The 19,165-nt window shown below is 40.7% G+C and overlaps 2 protein-coding genes across 2 annotated transcripts; one reads left to right on the forward strand and one right to left on the reverse strand.

Annotated features, from left to right (window-relative positions):
- The first annotated feature begins 319 nt into the window (after positions 1-319).
- On the forward strand, positions 320-2,700 carry LOC117479175 (antimicrobial peptide NK-lysin-like). Its single transcript, XM_034126182.1, has 5 exons — positions 320-744; positions 830-915; positions 1,551-1,628; positions 1,716-1,870; positions 2,399-2,700. Exons 1-5 carry the CDS (start codon positions 645-647, stop codon positions 2,490-2,492), a joined length of 513 nt encoding a protein of 170 aa, XP_033982073.1. The 5' UTR covers positions 320-644; the 3' UTR covers positions 2,493-2,700.
- A 561-nt stretch (positions 2,701-3,261) lies between these two features.
- On the reverse strand, positions 3,262-19,145 carry tonsl (tonsoku-like, DNA repair protein). The gene is given in 29 exon segments (XM_034131422.1): positions 3,262-3,786; positions 4,283-4,343; positions 4,345-4,417; positions 4,961-5,034; positions 5,179-5,366; positions 5,681-5,852; positions 6,501-6,808; positions 6,898-6,976; positions 8,591-8,747; positions 8,868-8,974; positions 9,444-9,652; positions 10,454-10,937; positions 11,699-11,958; positions 12,043-12,166; positions 12,856-13,019; positions 13,114-13,186; positions 14,594-14,683; positions 14,786-14,841; positions 14,930-15,128; positions 15,514-15,639; positions 16,319-16,471; positions 16,593-16,744; positions 16,848-16,962; positions 17,077-17,248; positions 17,341-17,470; positions 17,581-17,764; positions 17,951-18,093; positions 18,665-18,760; positions 18,841-19,145. Coding segments are annotated over 29 exon segments (4,374 nt in total). The 5' UTR covers positions 18,866-19,145; the 3' UTR covers positions 3,262-3,586.
- Between the last annotated feature and the right edge of the window lie 20 nt (positions 19,146-19,165).

Consider the following 19,165-nt stretch of genomic DNA (forward strand, 5'->3'; position numbering starts at 1 on the left):
ATTTATTGTAATGTAGCATTTAGCTTGGAAGGAATTTTCATCTACAGTCCATTGGGTGGTCACATGTTTAAAGAGGCCCTATTAGGCTTTTTGGTATTTCTCCTTTCCTGTTGTGTGTTATAGGTTTTAGCGCATTCATAGTGTTTTACAAAAATGAACGACATTAAGAAATAGTGCTAGCACCTTTTTGAACAATAAAGCATGGAGACATGTCACAGTAGAGGCACTAAATACAAATATGAACCTGAAAATGGGCTGGAATAAAAAAATTCCTCTTTGAATAAATAAAAACGGAAAAGATCCAAATACCCTTATCTTTTTTACAACCCAAATAATTCAATGCTTCAAGCTCAACATCACCTTTCTGCAATGAGGGCAGCACGCATGAACTGCTCAGTGATTATTGGCTCAATTTGAAAGATAAAAAACGTTGATCTTCACACAGATGACACATTTAATGTTGGTCTTTTTTGTCTTTGGGGTGCGAGTGAGTAGTGAGTGCATTACCTGGAAACTACGTCTCGATGAGTGGGAGGTGTGAAAATGTTTTTTTTGTGATGGTGGTCTCAACAAAACCACCACCTCGTGGGACCAGCCTTGTTGTGGTTTAATGTCCTTCTGTGGGGGTGCTGTTAAATGTATAAATGACACACACAGAGACAGACACACTCAGAGATCTGCACTCACTGGCAGCCATGGACACCTCTTCGATCCTCATTGTGTGCATTCTGGTGACATGTTCAGGTGTGCTGATGTTTATTTGATTGTGTAACGTTGTCTTTATCATCATGTCCACTGCTTTTCAACATGTTTTGTATTGTCTCTTCAGTATGGACAATCCACGGCAGAAGCATCAAGGTCAACATTGATGATCAGGAGCCGGGGGAAATGGAAATCTCTGTGGAGGCTGGAAAGGTAAGATGACTGCTTTACAAACCTTCTGTTAGTCAACAATTCATCTACTATTATCAGATGACAAAATGTTAGATAATGTACAAAAGACTCAAATACCCATCTGCTGCGTCTCTGTAGATTATGTAGCTCTACATTTCGCTTTAACCCTGATTTTATTTTGTACTCAAGCCTGAATAAAGTTAGGATTATCATTAGAGTGGGGGAGGATAATCTAAACAAGTAAAAATACAGAAGCAGAATGTACTTAAAGTATAAAAACGAAAGGTACTCCTGCAGAAAATACCCCCGTGACTCCCATATTATTATATATCACAGCATAGGATGGTTAATACTGATGCATCACTGTGTAAGTAATATACAACCGTTGTGAAAATTAAACAGTTAATGGGGTTTGCACAATTACCTGAAGACCTTTTTTATAATTACAATGATTTCATATTATATTGACTGCATGTTAAAGTGACCAACTCCACTTATAAACATTATAATGCTTCAATGCATCCGTGCATCTTGATAAAAAACATTTATTTGTTGATTTTTTACCGCTCTTTTAACATTTTTCCATTCACTAAGTTCTGTTTAAAGCACTCATTCCTTTGCTTAATATTACAACAATGTGTAATTTTTACCTCCAGCTTCCAGGTGTGTGCTGGGCGTGCAAGTGGGCTTTAAATAAGGTGAAGAAAACGGTCGGACGTAACGCCACAGCAGAGGTAAAACACTAAAACACTGACAGCTTGGTGATGATTTAGTCGGTGCATGGAAGGTATGAGCATTAATGATAATCTGCATTCTTCTAGAAACTGAAGTCAAAGCTGATGGTCGTCTGCAACAAGATTGGCCTCTTAAAATCGTTGTGCCGCAAATTTGTCAAGTCACACCTCCCAGTTTTAATCGAGGAGCTCACGACCACAGATGATGTGCGGACCATCTGTGTCAACACCAAAGCCTGCAAGTGAGTTTCCAGCCCGCCATTATACAATATTTTGAATACATATATTTTTCAGATATTATAACAACTCTTTAAGGATAAATTGTATTTCTGTCAAAACTCATTCACAGTCATGTAAGGTCACTATAGATACAAATGTTGGGAAGTAAAGAGGACAACACTGCTCAGTATAAAGTAGCATAAATAAAATACTGAACATATTTCAGTATTTTATTTACTTTATACTGAGCAGTGTTGTCCTCTTTACTTCCCAACATTTGTCTGAGAGCTTCAGTATAGAACACTCTTGAGATTTGAGACACAAAACATAATACGTTTATCGCACGTGATACATTTGCTCTACGATGAGCTAGAACATTAAACTGCTTACATGTAACAAAGTATTAACAATATAACACATTGTTTATAATGTGTGCTTTTGATAAATACATTTGAATGCTGGGCTTTTAGCTGTAATAGAGAGTTTTACAATATTGTGTTTTTGCTAATTATTTAATATTTGTTCATGTTTTCTTGTCTTGCTCTCTTTAGGCCAAAGGAGTTGTTGCACCAAGTTTATCAAAGTGACGATGGGGGTGTTCAAATACAAATTAATGAATATCCCGAGGGTCGCATGCATGGATGAATAAAACAATGTAAACCAGAAGTGCTTGTGGTAGAGACCGAATCACCACACAGTACATTAAGAATATGATAAATTAGCTTTCAGCTTTATTTCTCTCACTGCATTTACTTTCTCTTGTACCTTTACTTTTTCTTTGAAATGCCTGTAATGTGATTTGCAATTTCTGTATCTGTGCACAAATTATCCAAATAAATGTTTGCATTTCAAATGTTATGAATATTCATTCTTAAACCTTGTTGAAAACGTGATAACCTTCACCTCTATGGTTTGAGAAATGTCACAAAAGAAACCCTAAAAGAAAACATTTCTTAAAAGTGAGACGGTGATAGTATGGAAACAATATCAGGAGTGTGGCTACACCGCTGACACTAAATTCTTGTTGCGGTAAAGCTTCTCAGAAACCGGTGATCATTACTACACCCAAACGCCACTTTTACAAACAGCAATAGCAACTATAAATGGATTCAGCACTTCTAGAGAAATATATCGCATTTAATATTTATATGCAAAAAAAGGGGGTCAATTGAAACAGCCCGTTGAGACATCTAGTTTGTGGGTCTAGCATTTACTGATAGACAGCTGGCATAAAGAAAGAAGCCCCGCCCACAGTGGAGATGTTAAACAGTGTTTTCTCACAGAACCATCAACAGGTCAAAATGTTTCCTTTCTCCTTCAGGTTACTTTGTGCGCATACGGTACAGCCAGTTTTATCTGCATTTGATTTGTATTCCCTTCTTAGAGATGAAAAATGTGCTGCTGAAAGACCAAGGCAAAAAGAGTCACTTTAATTGTTTTTATATCAAAATCATTCAATCATCCAGTTGATGCGTCATGACACAAACACAGTGCTTACATAACAAATTGAAGACTTTTACAGATACACATAAATAAGGCGTACAAAAGACATGAAACATAAGACAATAACACAAAATATCCTTGGATGTCACTGTTCTTGTTCATTGCATCCCCGCTAACTGAAGGAAATCTTCATATAGCACCCTCAGTATAACTGTTTTGTGTTTATGAGTTCCCATGACTCAGTGTCAGAGATGAAGATGTGCCATTTCCTCTGAAGCACATTTCAGTTTCCCCCTTCAGGACGAGGCTGGAGCGGAGAGCAGACACCTACTGTTCCGGTCGATGAAGCGCCCCGGGGAGCGGCTGCTGTCCCAGCTCTGCTTTAGGGCCTGCCGGTCCAGCTTGTTGAGTCCCTGAGAGCAAAGACGCAGATCCTGGACCAGCTCTGACAAACCGTCCAGACCGGCAGTGTCCCAGGGGCCACACACCTCACAGCCTGCGGGGGAGCAACAAGCAGCTTATCTTTATTTTGTATTGCAAGAATCCATTATATTACATATTACACAATGCCTACTAGGCACAGTGTAAACATAATATAACATGTTTAACTAACTACTGTATGCATCAGTTCATGTTGGTTAAAATGTGGTTTATGTGAATCCGTTTTCATAAAATGAATTCTCTGTTATCCATTTAAACTTAAATAGTTTTATCAATTTGTTATTTTCCTCCTCCTGCTCAATGCTATGGAAATATATTCAGAAATTGCTAAATCTAGAACACATTTTTAAACAATAGTTGTCAAAAATCATGATATTAAAGGACAATCAAAAATACAAATAAATATTTACAGTCTTTCATGTTCAACCAACCCTTTTGTAGCTTCCAGTTCCAATATTGTGTGTTAACGTAGCTAGTTACTTTAACAAATTGTGTTAATGATACTGAATATATTCCACAATTGTAATGTTTAAGCGTGTTTAAAGATGCACCTTGAAGGTTTAGAAGGTTCAAAGGTCGGCAGGCCTCTCTGAGAGAGATGAGGATGTTGTTTCAGTCCTGCTGAAGTAACAGATGGATTTCCTGATAAGTTCAGGTTCACCAGAGTTGGACATGAAGGCAGGCATCTGGAAGAGAATTACAAATAAAGTTACTCAAAAGTCTAGACAGACCCAACCAGAGAAATCCTTTTGATTCCTCTTCCTGGTTCTTTGTTAAAGTACAGGGTATGAAATCAATCCAATAAGCCAAAATAAGGTTAGTCTGAACGTCATTTCTTATCATTTTAAACCTGTGTTGACAGACTGTTGGCAGCATGCTTCAAGGACATTATTACACAATAATGATGGTTTGTTGGTTATTATATGTCACACACACACACACACACACACACCACAACCACACACACACACACACACACACACACACACACACACGACCACACACACACACACACACACACACAGCACACACACACACACACACACACACACACACACACACACACACACACACACACCACACACACACACACACACACACACACACCACACACACACACACACACACACACACACACACACACACACACACACACACACACACACACACACACACACACACACACACACACACACACACACACACACACACACCTCACTCTCTCTCACCTGGCCAAAGTGGCTACACTGCTGTCTGTCAACCCGTTTGCTGCCAGACTCAGGTGGGTCAGGGAACACTCCTCCTATGAGGAAAGACAAACGCTTTTATTTGTTTGTACTGTACTCAAATATAGAGTTGCACTGGAGCTTTTAAATAATATCAGTTCTGAAAGATATTGCTTTACCAGATTCTGTGTGTGTACAGAACATGATTTATGTGTGTGTACCTGCGACAGGATTTTAGCGAGGGGTTCCAGCGCCGGGGAATCTGCCGGACAATCTGCCGGACCCCTGCGGACGGCTGACAGGTCCAAGTGTGTGAGAGAGTGGAGAGGCAGAGTCTTCAACACCAGCTCAAAGCCAGTGGAGCCCAGTGCATTGTGGGAAAGACACACGGATTTCAGGTGGCCCGTTCCTAAAAAGAAAACCATACATAATAATTTTTAAATGATTTTCAGGTAAACAAAAATCTTTGTTTACCTTTGAAATGTTTTCTTCTTGGTTGCTCTTAGCTTGTAGATAAATAATACAACTATTCTACCCTTTGTCTCAATTTCTAGAAAATAAAAACATGACTGTTTATGTAAGTTGAACCTCTGGAAAAATACAAGGGTTTTTTAGATCTTTGAGACCGTTCTTGAAGCTGCTTATCATTGATCACTATCAGCTCAATCACAATCACGACTTATTAACTAATGCATCTGAACATCCAGAGGCCATTTGAGTCACCTGACAGAGCGTTGGCCAGCAGCAGGCGGTGCTGCTGGAGGAAGCGTGCGGTGAGGCCGCAGCCCTGCAGAGACAGCCTGGCTAACAGAGGACAGCAGGACAGCAGGCAGGACAGAGACTCAGACACCCCGTCCCCCAGCTGGTTCAGACTGAGGTCCAGCTCCTCCAGGCACTGCGACAGGAAACAACCACAGACAGCACTTTCATAAGAGAGACTTCTCTTTCAAGCCTCATTTATAATAAACTGGTTCATCTCAGTTGTGGTGAAACATGTGCACGACGGTTTGCTTCCAGCCTGCTGTTTGTGGCAAATCACAACTCCTCCCACAGGGGGGAAGGGGTTGTGATTTCCTTGTGAATCATTAACCAAGTGTGATGTGACTCACTGATATATGCAAAGAAAAATAATAAAGACATATCTTTTGGAATTGGTCATCGAAACCAAAATTCAAAGTTCCACTACAGCAGGAACATTAGTGCCACACGTTAGTCACCCAAAAAGCAATACAAAAAATGTACCCAACACTTCGGTTACAATCTAAAGTCATTTTCCAAAGAACCCTGCCGCAATGAAATTAAGCAGACTAGTATCTTGTTTGTGGTACTTTATTCAATACCAATATATATTTTTTATATTTTTCTAAAATGTCAGTGCTATGATGGAGGCAACATTTCTGCACATGTTTTTTTGTGATTTAGGGTAAGTGTACTATAATATTGTATAATTTAAAGTAAAAATATCACCACTATCCAAAGAGTGACAGATATGAAAATAATGCTCCTAACAAGGAAACACTGAAGAATGAAACCAGCTGTTTACCGGAAACGCAGGATGACACTGTCCCTTTAAAGCATTCACCGCCTTCTCCAGCCCTTCCCCTGTAATGCCGTTGGCAGAAATGTCCAGCAGGCGAAGGCGAGGCATGGTGATTGTTGTGGCAATCAGCTCAGGAAGAAGGTTGTCATGGAGACGGTTGCCGGAAATGCGCAGCTCTGTGAGGCTGGCCTGCAGTTTGAGGGCGCGGAGCAGCGGGTTGAGGGAGGGAGGGGCCAGGCTGAGGCCGCACACTGACACAGAGGAGCTCCCATCTTGCACCTCACACAGCCGGGTCACACGCCTGTTCTCCTCTGCAGGGAGAAGGAGGGAGGCTCCAGTTTGGGTTTTCAAAATGTCTACAGTATATCTGTGTTTGTGTGCTTTAGTGTGTGTTGCTCACCCACTGCCAGGCTGTTGCAGGCCTTCTTGTAGCGCTCGGGGAGAGGAGGAAGATCCCAGGAGCAAACTTCAGCCAGAACCTAAAACAGAACACACCATGTTAATTATTTGCTCCTAGAAAAAATAAGTAAAAGGAAATCCTTTTGGCTTTTAGTTTTTTGAGTGTGTTATTGAATGTGGAATCATTTTGGCAACGGTTTTAAAGGTCCCATGTCATGCTTTTCCGGTTATTACCCGTCCCCTTGTGTGTTATGTAGCTTTTTATGCATGTAAACGGTCTGCAGAGTCACAAACCCTCAAAGTACACCCTGTAGCGAGTAAAACTCTAACACAGAAAAGACCTGTCTATGCTGTCCCAGAACGCCTCGTTGGAGATTTTTCTTTTTCCATTGTTTTCTTCTTATAGTGTAGTAAGTACGGTGACGTAATGGGTATAGTGACGTAACGTCTCTCACACACACACACACACTCAATCTTTTCTCAGCTACAGCTCTGCGGATTTCTCAGCCTGAACTCAGCCTGAGACGGCGAGACGCGGCGGGGCTCGGCTTGGGCTCGTTCTGAGCACACACGCAGACTCACAGCCAGGCTGCAGGTGTGCGTGTGTGCTCGGGCTGGGTTTAGGCTGGGTTTCGCTGTGTCTCGCTGTCTCGCACATCCCCCGCAGCAACCAGGAAACGACACCAGTAAGCCAGCTCCAGCAGCTAGCCCCGCAACGTCCCGCCAACACGGCACCCAGATCCCACACAGCATTCTCATCTGTTTGTCATTACTGGTGTCATTTTCTGGTTGCTAACTCCATTGTCACACATAATCACTGATGTTCCGCTGTAACGGTGGTGATCTCATCAGAACAGAGTGGGCGAGCTGACCAATCAGAGCACACTGGGCTCATAGGGAGGGGGGGGGGCAGGAGCTCCAACAAGCCGTTTAGGACAGAGAGTGAATACACATACTATACAGAGATGCTGTATGAGAAAACCAATGTGAGTTTGGAAAATTGCACAATATAAATCTATTCTAGTAGACCTCAACAATGGAATTATGATCAGTAGAAATGGCTATGACATGGGACCTTTAATAATACATGATAATAATATGACATGTTATTTATATAGCGCTTTTCCTGGTGCTCAAAGCGCTATACAACCAAGTTAAGAAAAGTTGTGCTTTTAGATTTTTTTCAGACCCTTAAAAGACAAAAATCAGTCCGCAATGCAATACAAATCTGTGATACCAAGGACATTCCAGCATAACATAATGCAATATGTCAAAGCAGACTTTCAATATAGAACGCTGGTTTCAAAATGTTAGTTTTTAATGTCTTACACCAGATTGAGACATTTTCTCATGTTTGCCCCATGCCATTTCCCCTTTTTCTACTAGGGTTATTATTGCTGTATTATTATTATTATTATTATGGGATGATTCAAAATTAACATTATTCATCAATGACATATTCCAGACAGTAAAAAAAAAGGTATTCTCTCTAGCATTTAGTATGCAGATTAAGTATATTACTTTCCATAAAAAAAAATATTTAAGATTGAATTGAGAAAATAAATATTTTACTCACTGAACATTTTAATGCAAATATAAAATACTTTTTATGGCAGTTTTTTTACTCTGACATTTATGTCCTCTAAGGAGCTTCTTCTTTAAAGTGCTGCACCAGGGTTACTGCTTGGGCTCACCTCCTCGTTGGTGTGCAGGACGGCCAGCAGCAGGTCCTGAGGGCAGAGCAGGGCGCCTTCCTTCTGCAGCGAGAGGCGAGGCAGGAGGCCACACTTCTGGTAGTAACGCTGAGCGGCCTGCTCACACAGCCAGGACACGGTGCACGAGTCCGCCTCACTGGGGAATGTGAAACGAGGATATGGAGGGATGTTCTTTAATGTTAAATCCCAAACGTTTAACCTAAGACATCCTTACACTGCAGTCATTCATGTGTATGAAAGTGACGTGTACACAAACCTTTGTGGAACTGGGATGAGGAAAACATCTTCCTGAACTCTGACCCTCATTCTGATTGGTGGAGGCATTGAAGTAGGCATGGGGGCAGCTAAAGTGTGAGTCAGAGGCTGAAATAAATTGATAATAAAAAACATACACATAAGCAAAACATATCGATGTCTTTGAAAAGGGGGAACCCCACCAAATTCTGAATTATATCAGGACTGAGACCAACACATTCTGAAAACACAGTGGGTCCAAGGTAGATCTGAAGGTATTAAAGCTGCCTCAGTGTCTTAAAATGGCACCACCTCCTTCATCATCTCCCATCACCAGCACATTCATTACTGTCTTAAGTTAATCAAGAATAAAGACAGATCCTGACAAATGATCTTCTACTTATGTCCCAGAGTGTCGCTGAAACATTAATTATTATCGAGGTTGCAGTCAACGTCATATTGATTAAGTAATAAAAAATCTCTTTCTGAACCTTCACTCTTCTGAACTTGTAATTTAAATAATATTTATGTGCATTTAATAGCCTTGCTTCCCTCTGTAACTCATCAGAATGAAGGGCAGGATACAGATAGTTCTCACCTGCATGTGCATGTGCATGTGTGGTGGTGGTGGCGTCTCAGGTCTCATATCCTCATCGTCTGTCATTGTGGGGCTGTGTGACCTGTTGACCTCTCGTCGGCCCAAACGCACCATCCCCGGCATCTGAGTCATCTTCACCTGCTGAGGCTTCTGAGAGCCGTTCCTTTTCAGAGAGAGACCCCTGCTGGAGGACGAAGGAACTGAAGAAGCTGAAAGAGAACAGGAGCAATATGAAGGTAAATTATAATATAAAGGCTGAAGACTTTCCTCTTTATTACAGCGTACAGTTAGGACTGGTTTTAAACTCCCTTTTAAACATCCTTATGGACCCTTCATTTTATGGAATTTTAATTATTGTATTCTAACTGTATTTGTGTCATTGTGTTTTGTACCCATTCATTGGCATTTTCACATGTATCTTGTCATTTTACTATATTCTCAGATATGTTTGTTGTTTTTACATTATCATTCATGTTTGCTGATTTGTGAAGCCCTCTGAGACAAATGTGTTTTGTGATATTGAGCTATATAAATACATTTGAATTTAATTGAATTAAATTAAAGGTGGGGTAGGTCATTTTGGAGAAACCAGCTCGAGTGCGCTAGAATTTGAAAATACACAACCGGAAAAAATCTGCCTCTTCCTTCAGACTCCCTTACAGAGCCCCTCCTCCAACACACACGAATGCGCACATGACCAATGAGGGCACGAGATAAGTTTGTGCACAGATGGAAGGCTGACAGGCAGGTAGGCCATCCAGTTACTTTAGCCGGGCCGGCTAAAATGATTGGTCGTACTTTTTACAGTATTACGGCTTCCACAGATGACATTTTTTTATGGATTTTTTGTCAAAGCACTTAAGATATTCATTGCTATCGGGATGTTAAGAGCATTCCATGGAATATAACAAAAAGTGTATCTCGAGCCGGTTTCTCAAACTTACCTACCCCCACCTTTAAGCAAAGAAACAGAGAGTACAATAAATGGGTCAAAATTATAAAAGCATTACCTCTGTAGGAGTCAGAGTTAAAGAGCCTGTGTTGACTTCTTGACGTTGAAGACAAGACGCTGTCCTCTCCTCTCGCCCCATTTTGCTCCACCCGGAGCCTCCTCTTCTTCTTCGGCTGGAGCTCCTCCAGATCATCCTGCAGCCACTCATCAGCGAGATACTCCTCTTCAGGAACCAGGGCTGATTTGCTGCTGGAGGAAACAGCTGGCGTGCTGGAGAACTGAGGCTGCGACAGACCTTGGAGGAGAGTTTTGGAGCTGCCAAGGCCTCTGATGGCACTGTGGTACTCATCTCGCTGAAAAACAGACGGCGCGGGAGCCTCCCTGAGAGTTTCTCTGCCCGAAATGGGGATCGGGTTGGCTTCCTTGTTTGCGGGGACTTCCTTTTGACTCGGGGCTGCTGGGAAACTGTGTCGAGGGCGGACGCCACGGGGAGGACTTACCGCGCGTTCAGAGTCGCTGTCGTCTGAGGAGCTGAAGTTATTCTGTTGGAAACATATAAAGTATATAAATTAACTTAAATAATCAAAAGAAAAAAAAAGCACTTCAGAGTTTTACTTATGCAGCAGCACTTACAATGATATTGCTTGTTTGAAGTAAATATGTCAGCACTGTTGTTGTCCTTAGTTTGAATCTTTATGGTTTATTGCACTTATTGTAAGTCGCTTTGGATAAAAGTGTCAGTTAAATACTAGGTAATATAAAGTAACTTCACTATATATACAAATCACATTCGGTAATTGTACATCCAAATAATTCAATTTCAGTGACAGGGTTTCTGCAGGGGCAAAATACTTTTTCAGACCTAACTAGCATCACATAGTATGACATTTAATACCCGTTTCACTGTATGAAGGGATGATGGAAACCAAAAGGTATTATATGGTCAAGAAGGATTTCTTATTACTTCACATTATGTTCAGTACATTATTGCTGTATACGTAGTACTTTAATAACGAGATAAAGACCCATATAAGCAGCATACAAATGTATGGAAAGATTTACCTGCATTTAAAAATTATTTCACATTTGGGATTTTATTGAAATCAATCTTTAATTTAATTTTGAGCTTCCTAGCTACTGCGGCTAGGAGTAGCATCAGTGTTGGCCTCAAGATTAAAAGGCCTCCTGCAGTTCAATCAACTGTTGCAACTTTTAGTTAATAGGTGTATAAGTCTCCCGGCAGCTCACAATCAGAAACAAAAACAGGATTAATTATTTGAATCTACAAATAAATGAGCATTACCCCATACAGAACAGCAGCGTCTGTTCCTCTGGCTCTGTGGCGCCGGGTTGAGCCGTTGCTCTGCCACCGTTTGGGGCTGGCAGGTGCTGCCGTCACCTCAGAGTTCCTGTTTGTTCTGGGCCGGCTTTGGCTGGAAGGACCCCCCCCTCCAGAGGGACAGCCTCCTGCAGAGGAGGACAGCGGCTCTGAGTTCTCAGCATCAAACAGCTGGCTGTCCTGCAGGGCATCGAAAGGCTTGGCTGGGGCCGGAGCAGCAGCCACTGTGTGAGGCAGATAAGTGATGTGTGAAAGGATACTTAAAAGGCAAAGCGAGGATAAACTGTGGTGAGATGTAAAGGCCTCACCTCCGCCTGAAAGAGCCTTCCTCAGCAGTCTCTCTGTCGCCATGCACTCCTGCTTGGTGTCCTGGTCCAACTCCCTGCTGTACGTCCTCTGCCAGTGACGCAGGGTGTCCATGGGGGAGTCGCCCTGACAAAGGATAGAGAAAGCATGATTATGATAATGAAGCGATACTTTATTGTGAGATCTAGTCTGACATTTTTCTTGCATCACAACAGCTCCATTTGCATCATCAACAAAGACCAAAATGTAAGACTGGTAACAAGGATCAAACAGCCTCTTATTTTTGACGAAGAATTTGTATTACTTGAACAGAAATGTTGTTTATGTAGGATACATATTTAGTTTTTATGGATATTATGAAACGTATAACTGAATTATGGGTATATAAATCATGTCCATGAATGAAAAAAAAAAAGGAAACGTAATTTAAGTTAAAGGGACTTATATGGAAGATGGAAAAAATGTATTACTTGTGAAAAAGAAACAGGAAACATGAAATTTAAACATATTCATTTCATCCATGAGATAAGACCCAAATGTGTATTGCCATTTTATTTAAACTAAATAACACGCATTGCATTTAAAATCCAGATTTGCGTGAGTTTCATCAGCTCAGCAGCCGGTGTATTTAAAAGAGTTTCAGAAAGCGGACCTATTTAACATTCAGCAGCATATATTAAGGGTTGTTTGAAACTGTTAAATAACATTTTGATAGTACTAATACAAGTATGAAATTGTTTCCTGAAGATTATCACTGTCTATTACTGAACCAGAACTTGTAATGAATAAAAGGCTAAAATGCCAAACACACACACCTTGGAGTTGCGCTGGGTGACAGAAGCCCCTCGCTCCACCAACAGTCTTCCAACTCTTAGATTTCCACAAGCGAGCGCATCATGGAGAGGGGTCACCCCATCACATAGGCGTCCGCCAGGATCATTCACGTTAGCGCCGTGCTCCAGAAGCAAGGCTACAATGTCTGCATGAGAGAAAGAAGACGAACGTTTATTTGTCCTACTTTTACAAAAACAACTTTTAACCAAGGTGGAACACGGTTAAATAAGATCAGTTACCATAGTGATCGTGGTTGGAGGCCTCATGAAGGGGAGTCCAGCCACAATAGTCTCTGGGGTTCACCGGGTGACCCTGACATGACGAAAACAAAACATTGTAAATTATAAAAAATCCAGGGTTTTTTTTTTATTCGTCTACATTAACATCACTTCTTATAAATAATTAAAGCAGAGAAAGTGAGTATATGTGTTTTTGTGTTGTATATATTTAAAAATCTTAGTTTCAAACAGATATTTTAATGTTAACAAGTGGATTTTATTTCTCAATCATTTTTCTTAAAGTGGACCTATTATAATAATATAGTGTAGGGCCATACCTATATAAGGCATATTTATACTTTTTTTTCCTCCAAAATACCAAACAGATCATGCATTTTAGCCATGCCTCATTTCACTCAATTTGAAATTTTTTAGCTCTGTTTTTGCAAGGGCTGATTCAGTGAGAACAGCACCACCTACAGGCCTGGCATATGTACTACAGAGTCTCCAGCGCTTTCGAACGGCAATGGCCGTGGCTGTCTCCTCCTGATTGGTGGAGTTGGCCCAATAGCCGTAGCGCCACCGTCCTGACGTCAGGACAGTGTTCAAATCTGGATCAGTTTTTATCAGATCCGTTGCAGCCCCTTTTTTAGAGATTTGGGTATGGAGGAAAATAGAGAGGGTTGTGTTTTCTGACACTTGGTGAGTTCCCTGGAACACCGGGGGCACATATTTATGTATAAAAGACGTACAAAAGTGCATTTTGCATGATAGGTCCCCTTTAATTGTTTTCTTTTCTGGCCATATGAAATTACTTAAAACTAGGGCTGCTCGATTATGGCAAAAATCATAATCTTGATTATTTGGGTCAATAATTGATATCAGGATTATTAAAAACGATTATCCATTTACTTTGAAAACATCCATTTATTGAAAAAGAAATGTGTTAACAGTATGTTTTTAACAGTTGATCACCCTGAACTTTAAGTATAATTCAACTGAAAAACGAATCAAATAAAAAAAAAAAAAAAAAAAATAATCATTTTATTTAGATTATGTTGTTTTCATAATCGTTGCAAGCCAAAATCGTAATTACGATTAAAATACGATTAATTGAGCAGCCCTACTTAAAGGTGGGGTAGGTAATTTTGGAGAAACCAGCTCGAGTGCGTAGAATTTGAAAATACACAACCGGAAAAAATCTGCCACTTCCTTACAGAGCCCCTCCTCCAACACACACAAACGCGCACATGACCAATGAGGGCACGAGATAAGTTTGTGCACAGATGGAAGGCTGACAGGCAGGTAGGCCATCCAGTTATTTTAGCCGGGCCGGCTAAAATGATTGGTCGTGCTTTTTACAGTACTACGGCTTCCACAGATGACATTTTTTTATGGATTTTTTGTCAAAGCACTTAAGATATTCATTGCTATCGGGCCGGTTTCTCAAACTTACCTACCCCACCTTTAAAACACATTTTATAAATGTTGTTTTCCCCACCTGTTCCATCAGATACTGGGCCTGCTTCAGGTTACCGTCTATACACGCTCTGTGCAGAGACGTCTCGCCCTTTTCGTTCCTCTTGTTCCACTAAAATAAATATGAAGCAAAGCAGAAAGTAAAACACTGAAGACATGAAATAAAAAGATTAGATTATTGCTTTTGTAGAGTGACAAATGATACACAACTCACCCTTCCTGCCTTTCTCCTTCCTGACACCATCTTGTCATATCCCTCCAAATCATCATCTAGATCGTAATATAAGACAAACATAAAATAACTTGGATTAAAATCCATTTGTCTAGAAATGTCAGGGACGCCTGATGCTCGTGTTACCTGATTCTGAGAGATTGACATCGCTGTCCTCCAGTGGCTCACTGTTATCCATCTCCTTCTCTTCATCCTCCTCACCATCACTCCCATCTGGGCTCCAGCCCTCCGCAGCACAGAGCTCCTGCAGCCTGGCCTCAGTGTCCTCAGCCTGAGAGGAGCCGCATCGCCTCTGGGACGCCAGCCAGAGCCTCAACACACGTTTCTACAGAGAGGAAAAATCAGTGATCATACACAGAATCTGCCTTTAGACTCTTCACAGTCAAAGTATTATTCTTAAGCAAAGTACATGGATTTGCAGCTATTTGAAGAAGTGGGTTATGTATGATGGATAGATAGATGTGCTGTATTGTTTAAAAATTGGGAAATTATTTTTGTTATAGCAGCAGCCGGTTATCAAGACGTTGCACATGAGTTAATACATTAAATAAAACAATTAAATATATAAATATTAATACAAAATAATGAATATATAATAATGAAATATGTATATCTATAGAGTATGTACAAAATACACAGTATAACATAGAAAGAAATAAGTGAGAATACACTAGATTAAATGAGTACTGCTAAAGTATATTCCCGCTCACCTGCAGTCTGGCCTGAGCAGACTGGTCAGCGAGGCGTGAGGCTGAACTGTAGCTGCTGTCCGTTTCCTCCGACGCACAGCCGCTCTCCTCCTGAGCCGCAGCGATGTTCAGCCAAGTGCTACACTCCTGAGTCAGAAACAAACATGTGATTAAAATACATGCAAGATTCAATTACATACTGTACAAGATTTATATTTTCCATTATGTCAAATCGTTTGACAGTCTAAAGTAATACTTTGCATCAATTATTAAGAAGGTCTTCTCCAACAATCTTGTAGGTGATTCAGCTGGTGATTGTGTATATACTTAAACCAAAATACTATATATTATACACAATATGTTTGCATGACTTACCTGTGTCCATAGACCACAATACAAGGGTTATACAGATTTTTAAGGGAGATTTTTTCAATATGTAGATAAAACGTCATTTTCCACCCCCTTGAAGCCTTTATCATCACATCTAAATTATTATTTAAAAGGCCCTTTTGAAAAAAAGAGTTGACATAATTACATCATACACACAGCAATCAATGTATATTGACACTACGTTTTTTTAACCAGATGTTCTTATTAACTTTGATAGTAATTTGAATAAGCGCTTAGCGAATCGTTATGACGACAGGATGTTTTTATTCTAAATATTCAATGAGTAAAATAAAGCAAAGCATATTTCCTAACCTGAAAACAATATGGTTAAAATTAAGCATTTTCAAGCATGCAAGACTTTGTATTAACCCTGCAGATTATATCATAAGGACCATAGAATGGTAAAGTAAAGTGAGATATATGTAGTATACAGTACCTCAGTGGGGCTGTCCTGCCGTAGAGCCAGCTCCCTCCTGTAGTGCTCCACCGCCCTGCTGTGCTGTCTCAGGTCAGTGCAGGTCGCAGCCAGAGACACGTGGATCACAGCCAGCTCCCTGGCAGGCTTTCCCAACGCCTCAGCACCCTTTAGCTGCACCACACAGACAACGATGACATAAATAATTGTGTCATGTGAAAAAACTCAAAACTGGAGAGGAGTTTAAAACGCGGCAAATATTGGGTGCTGAAGTGAACATTAAAACCTTCTTTACCTGAGCTTGATATGCATCCAGAGCTTTGCTGTAGCAGCCAACCTTGCAGTAAAGGTCCCCCAGCTGCTCTGCCAGCCCCACGGCCTGATGGGAGCTGAGTTTGTTGCCCTGATCCTCCCCCAACTCTTCCTCCAGTTTACAGCCCTGGTCCGCTAGAAATTGGGAAAAAATTACACCATCAACTCAGAGATAATTTCAACTAAAGTTAAAACAAATAAGCTACACTGGGCTGATTAAATAAAGTAGCTCCATTACCATATTTGAACGCTTTCTTCACCGCCAGCCTGTCCAGTGGCTGCTGAGAACCCAGAAGGAGAGCTTTCTTCAGAGATCGTCGAGCTGCTACAAAATCACCCAGAGACAGCTGCACCTGTGGATTAATGTCATGGAGAAGCACTCAATACAATATGAACAGCAACAAAAACAGGGGTGAGTTAGTAAATTAAATTATGCTTTTTTGCTATTCTCAAGAATAAGTCTGTACCTTGCCGATGCAGTTAAAGCACTCGCTCTCACTAAACTTGTCCTTGATCTTCCTGGCGCACTCTTTGGCCTGTTCAAGGCAGCGCACAGAATTAGAGTGTTGACCGTGACGAAAGTAAATGTTGCCCAGGTTGAAGTTGGCACGGTAGAGATCCTCCAGCAGCTGACTCCTCCTGTACAGGACGAAAAGGGAGATAGCAACATGACCAACATTTTATGATAATATTTGATATACAATGCACATTTGCCTACTCTGTGTTCTTACTCTGCAATGAAGACACTTCGTCGGATAAACTCGCTGCAACGTTTGGGCTCCCCTAGATGATCACAGACCAGTCCAAGATTGAGGAAGAGACGTGCCTTCATCTCACTAATCTCTCGCTGTGGCACAGTCCCTGGAGGTAAGAAATAAGGAACATGTAAGAACAAACAAACAAAATAAAAACGATATTCATTAATTAATAAAATGCTGCATGAATACAGTGAGGATACAAACGGTGCCTACCTTCTAGACGGTCGTCCACAATGGACAGGCTCTTCCTGAAAGCCTCCTCTGCCTGCTCCAAACTGCCCCTCGATTGGTCCGATTCATAACGGAAGAGGTAGGTTCGACCAATAGTGGCCAGCGCCCTCTGCTCCTCAGCATGATCTCTGACAGAGCGAGCCAGGTCCAGGTGACATTGCTGGTGCTGAAGAAGAATATACATACATTTCCTTTACATGTTTTACTAACCCTGAATAGTTTTAATACGAGTGTGAATGATGTCTGCTACATTTGGATCATTTTGGTACTGAATAAAAGGGTTTCAAAGGGTTTTAATGGCCACAGAAGTATTTTATCGGTCATTTTGAACAAAGCAGATCACTTTACTCACTTTCAAAGCAGCCTCAATGTTTCCCATCTCAGCGTAGCACTCTCCTATCTTGCGATTGGCCACAGCTCGTCCAATCACATCGTTGACCACCTCAGAGAGGGATAACTCCTGCTGGTGCTCGCTAATAGCAGCCTCATAATCACCTGAGATATAAAAAAATAGGAAGAAGAATAGATAAGTGAATTTAAAATATGAGACAGTTATCAAGAAACTATACTTTACATTATTAGAAATTAACAGACTTTTTTGTGATAATTGCAAAGAGACAAAAAGATCTGTAGTCTTGCAGGAACAAGGACTATTAAGGAAGATATAGAAGAGAGTGGAGATGATGGGGGTTCTTTTTTTTTAAGGACAATTTGATTGATTAATCAATGTTACATTAAAAAGGGGTGTAATCAATGATAAGGCAGTCACAGAAAAAAAACGTTGCTTCTAATGAATGCAGAGATGGTGGCTCCATATATTGTTACGTTTCAAAGTGTACAAGTATGAGTAATTCTGTATAATCTGCATTCTACTGCATTAAGTGCATTTACCATTTATACAGTACACTGCTATCAATTCTATTGGAAAACCTCTGATCTGTTGTCTTCTATACGTCTATGTTATGTCCTTATGTCATATGATAAAAGCAATCTGCACACAATCCTTTTACTGACATATTTTCATTAAGCAGTCTATTCAATATTGTTAATAGTATGAACCACTTACCATTTCTGGACAGCAGTTCTCCCAGCTGATTGCAGATGTTTGCTTCCTCTCTAATGTTGTTGCTGTTTTGCACTTTGCTTTTGGCTTTCTGCAGCTCTGCATTGGGATCGCACATATCAACATTGTAAACAATCATAACAAACGTACAAACAGCGTATGAATGAATAGATCCTTACGTTTTATCTCCCGCAAAGAGTTCATCTTGATCCAGCCCTGAGGTAGCAGCTAAATTAGCTAACATACAGCTGTAAGTAAATGACAACACAGCGCGCTTCACTTTAGCTTAGCGTCTGCCAGACTATAAATAAACCAAACAAACCACTTTATCACTTAATTTTCACCAATACGCTTCTGTGCTTGTCTATTAATGTCCTCGTCGTCATTTACGTATCCGATCGTGTTTAATATATCACCAATTAGCGCTACATAGCAGTCATTTTAGTAAACATATTCTGCTCTAGCTTTCAGTAACTTCTTTACATTGCCCCGCCAGTACTGCGC

This window comes from Trematomus bernacchii, unplaced genomic scaffold (genome assembly GCF_902827165.1).
Source record: "Trematomus bernacchii unplaced genomic scaffold, fTreBer1.1, whole genome shotgun sequence".
Classification (NCBI taxonomy): Eukaryota; Metazoa; Chordata; class Actinopteri; order Perciformes; family Nototheniidae; genus Trematomus; species Trematomus bernacchii.

Bases quoted from the DNA above. Each gene is read 5' to 3' on its own strand.
- LOC117479175 (XM_034126182.1), top strand. From the start codon at position 645: ATGACACACACAGAGACAGACACACTCAGAGATCTGCACTCACTGGCA. The intron at 916-1,550 runs GTAAGATGACTG...TTTTACCTCCAG, and splicing joins TCTCTGTGGAGGCTGGAAAG to CTTCCAGGTGTGTGCTGGGC. The intron at 1,871-2,398 runs GTGAGTTTCCAG...TGCTCTCTTTAG, and splicing joins GTCAACACCAAAGCCTGCAA to GCCAAAGGAGTTGTTGCACC.